This window comes from Gymnoscopelus braueri, assembly GCF_963280865.1.
Source record: "Gymnoscopelus braueri genome assembly, chromosome: 4".
Taxonomy (NCBI): Eukaryota; Metazoa; Chordata; class Actinopteri; order Myctophiformes; family Myctophidae; genus Gymnoscopelus; species Gymnoscopelus braueri.
In genome coordinates, this window is record NC_137605.1 from 35,316,034 (window position 1) to 35,326,033 (window position 10,000).

Below are 10,000 nucleotides of genomic sequence, written 5' to 3' on the forward strand. Positions count from 1 at the left end.
CATTTTATTGGAGTTATTTATACTAAGCCGTGAAATAACTTTTACATTGCACTTTTGACTTCTCTCTTCTATTCTCTTCTCTTCTATTCATATACAGTATTGAGCCCATGTCTCACATTCCTATTCTATTCAACCTTTCATAGTTTTTTCATACCTCTCCGGGCAAATGTTTTGAACCAGTACCAGACTGGCACAGCAAACAATGATCATTTGGGACCCCAACCTGACTGCTGTGAGCTATCTCATCTAATTAGTTTCATGAAAATAAAATAAAAATCACCATGTGAACAGCTTCCACCTCTTCTTTCTCCACTCTTTTGTCTACAAACAGAAACACTTCAGGCAAATAAAGACAGATGTCAGACATAAAGACTCACTTGTTGAAAAAGAAGTCCTTGGTCTCTCATTCCTTGATGATAAAGGTTTATGAATCCTGAGTATAATTTCAAGGTGGCAGTGGCTTTAGAAAGCCAGGAAAACAAAAGGGGGAGATGCTGAATCAGAACACAAATATGAGGTCTAGTGTATTTCCAAGTAAATTTTCCCTGATGTTCCTTCACAACATCTATGTTGTTTTGATGCTTCTTTTGTATTCTTTATTTTCAATGTCAACACAGCAGACCATCTGGAGTCTGAAAAGTGCTTCGTACTCAGTTACCCTTACCTCAACCGCACCATGTTCACCTTAGCTTTACACTTTATACAGTACTGTATGTGTAGCTTTTTCTTTTTTAAGAACAAAATAAATTATTATTATTATATTATTATTAGTTGTAGTATCCTGTGGATATTTTTTTCTTTCTTTTTTTTAGTGGCTTGCCTTGTTAATCACTAGACTCCCACACCCCACCCCCAGGGTTCGACTCCAGCTTTAGACATTACTTTTTCCAACAACCGCAGACTTTTCGCCGAAAAAGTATAGTTTTGGACCGCGACGGAGGGGTGCAGTCTCAAGCGAACTTGAGCCACGAGAAGCACCACAGAGTGCGCTAAAGCGCGCGAGTTGCCGTGCTGAGCGTTTGCGAAGTTCGCTTGAGCCTACTCAGCCCTGTCCGAGTTATATACCGATAGGCACAGAATCGTAAATTATCGCCTCCCCAGGCAATGCCAGCGCCAAGTATTATTTTCCACCACGGAGTACTGTCCTCCTGGCCCTGCCCCCCCGCTACTGAGAACGGTCAGTAAAACGCTGTGTGCGTGCGTGCGTGTGCTGGTGTTCTGTGCTGGTGTGTTTTGGTGAGAATTCTTGTCTTTGGGATCCAAATATCCCCAACAGAGCCTGGAAAAGAGGCAATCTATCTCCATACTTACATTGAATAGGAAATAAAATACCATGCTCTTATTTTATGGGTCTGGTAAGGTTGGATTAATGTTCGTGTCAGGGATGTATTGTTAAGAATTCATGTAAACATGAATTGTTGCCTCCTGTGTAATACCTGGAAGCAAGTAATGACAACAGATGTGAGACAGAAGATGTGACAGATGTGTGTGAGTGCATGTCCTGACTCCTGTATGCATTTGCACAATGGTATAAATATATGCATCTGTACATTCCCCCTTGTGTATACGTGCATGTTATTATTCCAGTGACTAATTAAGAGGTGTATAAATCTTGTCTTCCCTCATGAGCATAGCTGTAAACTATAGTTTAATCATATTGTCATGCAGCTTTGTCATAAAGTGTATTATAGCCCTCTCTCACTCTCTTATTTCCTTCCAATATTTATTCTTCATCGTGTTCCGTCTGTAAACAAGTGAGAATTTAAAGGCCATAATACATGGTTGACATTTTCTTTTCCCATCTAGTTATTTTTCTTCACCTGCTAATACTGGTAGATTTTTACACTTTCAAAGTTAAATTAAGACTATGGATTTTGCTGTAAAGGATTACAACAGTTTTGTTTTGGCCTTTTATTGTAATGTTGTAACCACTATTCACTTTGACTTAAAAGTTCTGAAGAGCTGTTCATAATACATGACGGAAGAGCTGATATGATGGACGAGATGTTAATGATACAAAAAAAAAAAAGTTTTACATTAAACATTGAATGAGGGAGTCAATTTCATTCGTCAGATGTCCTCCGGAGAACTAAATCGTTACAATGGTGTGGTCATTATTTAGTTTGGATGGAATTTGGATGAAGGCCATATTGGCTGGAGCAGTGGATGCCGATTGTTGCTGAATAATTAACGATTGTTGTACCTGAGTGCAGTCATTTGTGTGATTTATGTCAAATTAGTGCACTGCTGAGATTCTATGAAAGTCTGTTTGATGTTGCTGGGTTTGATGTTTACCTGGTATCCTAGTTGATTTGAAGCACTAAATAGTTTTCCTTGCATTCTGCTTATACTATGTGACCATTTACCCTGTCATGTTGACGAGGGTTCATGCCATTTACTCTGATCTCGCTCTTGTAAGTTGCTCTGGATCAGAGCATCTGCTGAATGCCTAAAAATGTCATACATACTAAGTAATTAAATGAATCACATTGTGAAAACTGGGTTTAACTTTCCAGTCTTGTTCAAGATGTTAACGTCTCATATTGCCTGATCTCCCACCTCACATATTTCCACCGTCTGATGCCTTCAGGCCACCATTTCGTTGAAGTTATCCAATGGAAACAAAGAACATCATTTCACACGTATGCTTTGCTTATTTTAATTAGCAAAGCATAAGTGTGAAATGATGTTCCTTATTCACCCCTAGCCTAAAGGTGGATTGACAGCAATCCACTTGTCAACTGACAGCTATACAACATTTTCATGGAGCAAGTCTACAGCTGAAAAAGTTTGCAAACAGGAAAGAGTGATAGTCATTGATTTCTCTTGCACCCTGCATCCTACACAAATGCGTACCCCAGGGTTTTCCAATCCAAACAGCTCCTATTGAGTGCAGGTCTGCGGTGCCGCAGCAATTCAGAAAGGAAGGGTAGACCTGGTAGACCTCTGTGCCACATTGAATGTCAATCCTCTCAGCAGATTCTGCTTAGCTTGCGACTTTCTTTCTTAAACTTCCTCATAATTGTTAAAGTTTTCTAGGCCTGGGATACAAATGAGAATTTGTCTCTCACAATGGAGACCCAGGGTCATTAAAGAATGGCCTAGACTTGGATGTCCTCCAGAAAATGGAAAATGACCTACAGTGGTCTGGGTCCTTGTTCCACAACATAGAGAATGGACTATAGATTTTCTTTTTGATAGGTTTCATTGGTAGCGTTAGATAGCAAGGATATTTCTCATCACCAGTGAGACGATTTGAATAATCCGTAAAGTAAAAGCTCTTAACTCTGTGTTTTTGTGTTTTTTTGTTGTTATTTTCTTTTATCCCAATAGCAGTTTATATTTTGTAACACAACATCAGCATTATTGTTTATTGTTTTTTTTTCTTTCTTTCTGAGAAAAATATGCAACCTTTTCAAAATGTGTACATAATTGCTTTTGGTGATGGCTAAAAGATGAACGATGTAGCTTCAAATTGATGTATATATCCCTGTCATATTACTGGAAATGACTTCAGGGAGCGAGAGACAAGAAGTTATGAAATTATGTTACTAATGGTAGTGTGTGTGTGTGTGTGTGTGTGTGTGTGTGTGTGTGGGGGTGTGTGTGTGTGTGTGTGTGTGTGTGTGTGTGTGTGTGTGTGTACGCGCGCGCGTGCGTGATTTGCAGTTTATCTATCTTCCCCTAAAAGTGTCTTGAATTTACTGCTCTCTCCTACGGTCATCAATTCTGTTTCCATTTCCTCATTGTTTGTTCTGAACTTTTCTTATTACTCATCTCAGAGTTAAAGTTGCAATCCGTAAGATTTATGTCCTACCCTTGATTCGAACCTGGGTCTGCCGTGGCCGCTGAAATTTCTGCTGCTGAGCTAAGACAGTAAAGTCTGATTGGGCAGGAAAGATATTATGCAATACCTCTTATCAACCAGTAGTGGTCGTACCCGAGACCACTGGATCTAAGTGTCTGTCAGTAATGGAAAAGCAGAGAGATCACATCCAGCCGCCACAGTTAGTGTTAGTTTTATTGTACTACTCATACAGACTGGTTGGAATATCATTTTATTCACAAAAGTTGATCGCAGCTTTAAGTTGTTTCTCCCACACCGTTAACACTTCTTTAATGCCTTTGGTCAGAAATGGTCGACAGTCATCAGCACTGAATGTGGCATGGTTTGATTCTGCATTCACTGTAATTCAACGGAGAAGGTGGTTGCGCCAACCAGCTAATCACAGCATGGATGAGACGTAACAGACATTCTTATAAAAGTTCTTAAACTTACAGTTGAGTAAACTAACTTTACATTTCAAGAAAATAAATTGAATAAGAGAGCAGCGTGCACATTTTCTGGTAGGTTTTCTTAGATTGTGTTTTCAACAAAGAAACTAAATGGTGCTTGTTCCTTTGTTTTCCAAATGTACTTTCACCCTTTTCCACTTGTTTTCTGCCAGTTTGATTTATGTGCTATGTTCAATAAAGACAACCCTAAACACACAGCTGGGGATAGTTTTCTTTCTCTGCAAGCAAATGCACGCACACATACACACACATACACTTGTCATATTTAAGCTTTTGTTGACTGACCAGTGAAAAGAAAATCACCTCTCCAGAGGCTTCCTGTAATCTCTCTGTCAGAGCTACTTTACTACTTCTCCTGTGTATACTGTTCAGATGGAACCTCTTGCAACATCTCCTTTCTCCTGTCATATTTTCTCTATAATCGTTAATTTTCCTTTTAACTTCTGGCCCACAATTTTCTAAACAAAACAAGAACACAAAATTGAAGAATCCTCTCTTTTCCAGTAGATCCATTCGTGTGTCATACTGAGGCCATAGCAGACATCGTGATCCTGGTCGACGGGTCCTGGAGCATCGGCCGCATCAACTTCCGCTTGGTCCGCATGTTCCTGGAGAACCTGGTCAATGCTTTTGACGTTGGCATTGACAGAACAAGGATAGGTACGTTAGATACAGTACGCACAACATCAATGTTATCATCCCATGTTTATAAACTCTTCTCACGCGTCTTACACAGTAGTTATTGATTTCCCTGTATACCGTATGCATGGATTAAAGTTCTCAGTCGCCACGACTGATTTCAGTCATTTGGATTCTATAGATGTCAGCATGTCTTCTGTAGAAGCATATCACACATTGATTATTGGTTATTTTAAGAATAAAGAGTATTTTGTGGAATAACTGGTCAAACTTAGCCTGACACTGAATTTTCATTTCGTTTCACTCCATTATTCAGTCTGAAAGCCCTCTCAGTGCAGCGGTTTTCTGAGATGGGGGCGTGGCCAAAGTGGGACTCTTTGGCGATTGGTTCATACCGGATTATCCCGATCCCGATTGGGTCGTTTAGATTTGCAAACGAGAAAGACCCGCCTTTTACAGCGTCACCAGACCCTGAATGCGAGGCTAGCGATTTCAGGGGCTGGAGCCAGGCTAGGTCAAACTAGCAATAGAATACAATTTCAGAAGCATCTTCCACAAACTCTAATAATCTCTGTAATTTATTCAACTGGTTGGCAGTATGTGCATGTCTAACAGCAAGAACATAGTGTAGGTTTAGAACGATAATACCTAAACATAATAATTCTACTTATTGTTAAGATACAGAGCACTAGTGTGGGGGGGGGGGACTGTAAGTGTAATTTTTCTGGAAAAAGCTAATTTTTACTGACTAATAGTCACTAATGTGTGTGTGTGTGTGTGTGTGTGTGTGTGTGTGTGTGTGTGTGTGTGTGTGTGTGTGTGCGCGTGTGCGTGCAGGTCTCGCCCAGTACAGTGGTGACCCCCGGATTGAGTGGCACCTGAATGCCTTCACCACTAAAGATACTGTCATCGATGCAGTAAAGAACCTCCCTTACAAAGGAGGAAACACACTTACAGGTACTGAAGAACACTTACAGCTACAGAAATACACTTACAGGTACTGTAACACACTTTCAGACTGTCATAGAGTCCTTATAGCAAGTGCTTTTTCATTGTCTAACTATGAGTGTATAAATGTAACCATTAGGTTATAAATACACTCTCAGGGTTACAAATGAATAGATTAACAGTGAGGATTTTACTGTGTATTTAGTCTATGGCCTCTTTCTCATTGTGTCCTGCTCTTTCAATGTCTTTCTCTCTTTCTCTCCCCTCTGCCTTGATCTCCCCCTCCCGCTTACCCATCTCTGTCTGTCCCCAGGCCTCGCTTTGACCTACATAATGGAGAACAGTTTCAAGCCAGAGCATGGATCACGGAGTGGCATTCCCAAGGTTGGAATCCTGATAACGGACGGGAAGTCCCAGGATGACGTCATACCCCCTGCTGAGAGCCTGCGGGAGGCAGGAGTCGAGCTTTTTGCTATCGGTGAAAAATTGCACACACACATAAACAAGCATGGAGAGCTTTATCACAATGTATGCACCTGCAAACATTTCAACTTCCTGTTGGCTAGTTAATTATTACTCCTTCTGTATGAGTTTCTGTATGGTCTTCTGTATGAGTTTCCAGTACAGGACTCAAACTAAGCGACCCCTGCATGTACGACACTTGGAGACTCATTCAAAATTTATTCATTCCCATTTCATTTTAGAGCCTAAATTGGGTCGCATCCGTAGAACTAATGAAGGCTTTGACTATATGTATGTGAAATATATTGTTTGCCTCTTCTCTCCCAGGTGTGAAGAATGCTGATGAGAATGAGCTACGTTCAATAGCCTCAGAGCCTGATGAGGGTCATGTTTACAACGTGGCTGACTTCAGTATCATGAGCTCTATAGTGGAGGGACTGACCAGGGTTGTATGCGAACAGGTGGAACAGCAAGATAAGGACATCAAACACAGTAAGAGCTGATGAATGGGTGGATGCATGGATGATAGATAGATAGATAGATAGATAGATAGATAGATAGATAGATTGTTTGTTTGTTTGTTTGTTTGTTTGTTTGTTTGATTGGTTGATTGATTGATTGATTGATTGATTGATTGATTGATTGATTGATTGATTGATTGATTGATTGATTGATTGATTGATTGATTGATCGATCCTACAGGGATCTTAACTTATCATTTTTTTGTTCTTCCTGCTTCAGGACAGATAATAGAGGAGCCAGAGTTTGGCCCTCCTACTGACCTGGTGACCTCAGAAGTCACAGCCAAGAGCTTCCGGGTCACATGGAGACACGCCCCCGGAAGTGTGGAGAAATACAGAGTTGTTTATTATCCTGATCAGGGAAGGAAACCTGAGGAGGTAGATATGGAACTACAGTACAATATAATATAAGATGATATGATATGATATGATATGATATGATATGATATGATATGATATGATATGATATGATATGATATGATATGATATGATATAATGTACCAACACATGTATTTAAATAAACATTTATTTAAATACAGCATGTTTACCCTGCTGTTGAAGGTGAACCTGAGCAGGAGATTTCTGTAGTATATGTTATATTTACTGTAAATTATATGTATTATACTATGACACGCACCGCCATCCATCCGTCCATCCATCCACTTACCGTATCTCCCTCTCTCTATCCCTTCTACCTTCCACTTTCCGTCCCTAGTTTGCCATTCCCCCTCCCTCTTTCATTTTGATTATGGATCAGAATCAGATTCAACTTCATTGTCACATCACAGGTTTACAGGTGTAAAGAAGTGGGTGAAATCACTTTTTGTGCAAGCTGCATCGTTTTGTTGTTTTCAGAAAGAAGATCTGAGATCTGAGATACTGTATCTACATATATACACATAGCATAGCATAGACCAGCAGATACAGTATGTACCTGACATAAGGGTAGACATAAGGGGCGGCGAGGTGGTGACACTTTGGTATAGGTCCACACTAGCAGCAGGTATGTACATGAGATCAGACATTAAAGGGATAGTTCACCCCCAAAATGACTTGCAGCGGTTACGGTAGGAGACACAAAGAGTCTCCTTTATGTCTCCTACCGGAACTGCTACTTACCGGTCCGCTGGTCATCAAATTATTGGCTTAGGAATGCGACAAAAACTAAAGAATATCCATGAATTCAAGTCTCCATGGGGTGACTAATCGATTGAAAAAAAATCTTTTTTTTGGGTGAACTATCCCTTTAAGATGCAAAGGGTATCAATACATTGTACATTAGATTCGACATCAAGGTGCAACATAGTATCAACTCTGTCAGGTTCACATAGGATGGTAGTCCACACATACTGCAGGGCGATAACTTTCACAGGTCAAATCCACATGGTACATCCACAAGGAAAGTAAATGGTTCCTTGGTGGCATGTTACAGTGGCTCATTAGGGAAAGATGATCTGTCTGATCCAGGAAGCTGTGAGACACTTCCAGAGCAGTTTACAACAGAAGCCATTAGAGTCATGAGGCTGACAGGCTCCAGATGTTGTGGAGTGTGAGGAGACATTTCCACTCTCTGAGACCACAGCTCATTCTTATTCACTCTGATCAGAATAACGTGGCTGTCAGGAAGAAACCTTATATCTCCATATTTCATATATATATACATATATTAGTTTTTTTTTTACAAATGAATGCCCTATTTTATACTGTGTCATATGATCGTATATGACCACAAAAGTGGTGAAAATAGCCAATCTACAAGCTGAAGGCAGTTTTGAAAAACCTTGAACAATTTTGAGTTTTTTGGTTTTGCCTATAATGACATGCTCAAATTAGGGTGAAAGTGGTCAAATCTGTCTCTGTGTTTTATAAATATTTAACCAATTAAAAGTTTTAACAAGAGCTTGTGACTAAATAATAACTACATTGGACCCATTAGAGCACAGGTTCTTTTTTTTCTGAAAGGTTTTTGACATACATATAAGGTTTCAACCCAACAGCGACTGTATATAAACCCACAGTGTATTTATTTTCTCACTCGTATAACTATTGTCTCTCTATCTTCTCCTTCTCTATTTCTTGCCTTCTCTCTCACTGCTGATTTAATCTATTTGCTCTCCTTTTCACGGCCCTGAAATCTCTCCCCCTTTCTCATCTTTTCTGTCTGTCTCTCTCCCTTTCTCATCTTTTCTGTCTGTCTGTCTGTCTGTCTGTCTGTCTGTCTGTCTGTCTGTCTGTCTGTCTGTCTGTCTGTCTGTCTGTCTGTCTGTCTGTCTGTCTGTCTGTCTGTCTGTCTGTCTGTCTGTCTGTCTGTCTGTCTGTCTGTCTGTCTGTCTGTCTGTCTGTCTGTCTGTCTGTCTGTCTGTCTGTCTGTCTCTCTCTCTCTGTCTGTCTCTCTCTCCAGGCTGTGGTTCAAGGCAGTGAGAAGTCAGTGGTCTTGCAGCACCTCAGCTCTCACACAGAGTACCAGGTGGCTGTGTTTGCTGTGTATGCCACTGAGGCAAGTGAAGCACTGAGGGGGTCACAAACCACACGTAAGTTCACACGTGTACGCACGCACGTGTGTACACACGCTCACAGACACATTGTAGCAGCATACTTGTGTGTTTGCTTGCATGGTAAAGTGTTTCATTAGAAAGGACATCAGAGATGTATGCAGGGTATGTTATTATATGTACTGTAATGTATGGCTCAAAAAACGTTCCATTTATTTAAATCTGTATTTTGTGTGCGTATGTGCGTGCATGCGTGCATGCATGTGTTTGTGTGTATGTGTGTGTCATCCTCTATATATACAGTGGCTCTCCCTGCAGTGACAGGCCTCCAGTTGCTTGATGCGAGCCGCAGCACCATGACAGCCAGCTGGGACAGCGTGGACGGAGCCTCTGGTTACATGGTGCTGTATGCACCACTGTCTGAGGATGGAACCTCTGAGGAGAATGAGGTGTGACATAGATAGATAGATAGATAGATAGATAGATAGATAGATAGATAGATAGATAGATAGATAGATAGATAGATAGAGTAGGTGGCTAGTGACTTTGGCCAGTTTCACTTTCAAAGCCTTTGCATCATGCATGTCACTCAAACAGAATGCGATGCGTTTTGTTGATATAACAAGTTTGTTCATAATAGAG

At 40.5% G+C, this 10,000-nt stretch overlaps 1 protein-coding gene across 4 annotated transcripts in view; it reads left to right on the plus strand.

The window, feature by feature from the left end:
- col14a1a (collagen, type XIV, alpha 1a) overlaps nt 1-10,000 on the plus strand; it is a 169,290-nt gene that overhangs the window by 54,217 nt on the left and 105,073 nt on the right. For 3 of the 4 annotated variants that reach the window (XM_080427017.1, XM_080427019.1, XM_080427020.1), the window contains exons 6-12: nt 4,801-4,956; nt 5,773-5,892; nt 6,197-6,361; nt 6,673-6,837; nt 7,087-7,244; nt 9,268-9,397; nt 9,662-9,807. In XM_080427017.1, the coding sequence (XP_080283143.1) occupies nt 4,801-4,956; nt 5,773-5,892; nt 6,197-6,361; nt 6,673-6,837; nt 7,087-7,244; nt 9,268-9,397; nt 9,662-9,807 (1,040 nt within the window). The remainder of the gene's footprint in view (nt 1-4,800; nt 4,957-5,772; nt 5,893-6,196; nt 6,362-6,672; nt 6,838-7,086; nt 7,245-9,267; nt 9,398-9,661; nt 9,808-10,000) is intronic. The other variant, XM_080427018.1, reaches the window with a different exon arrangement.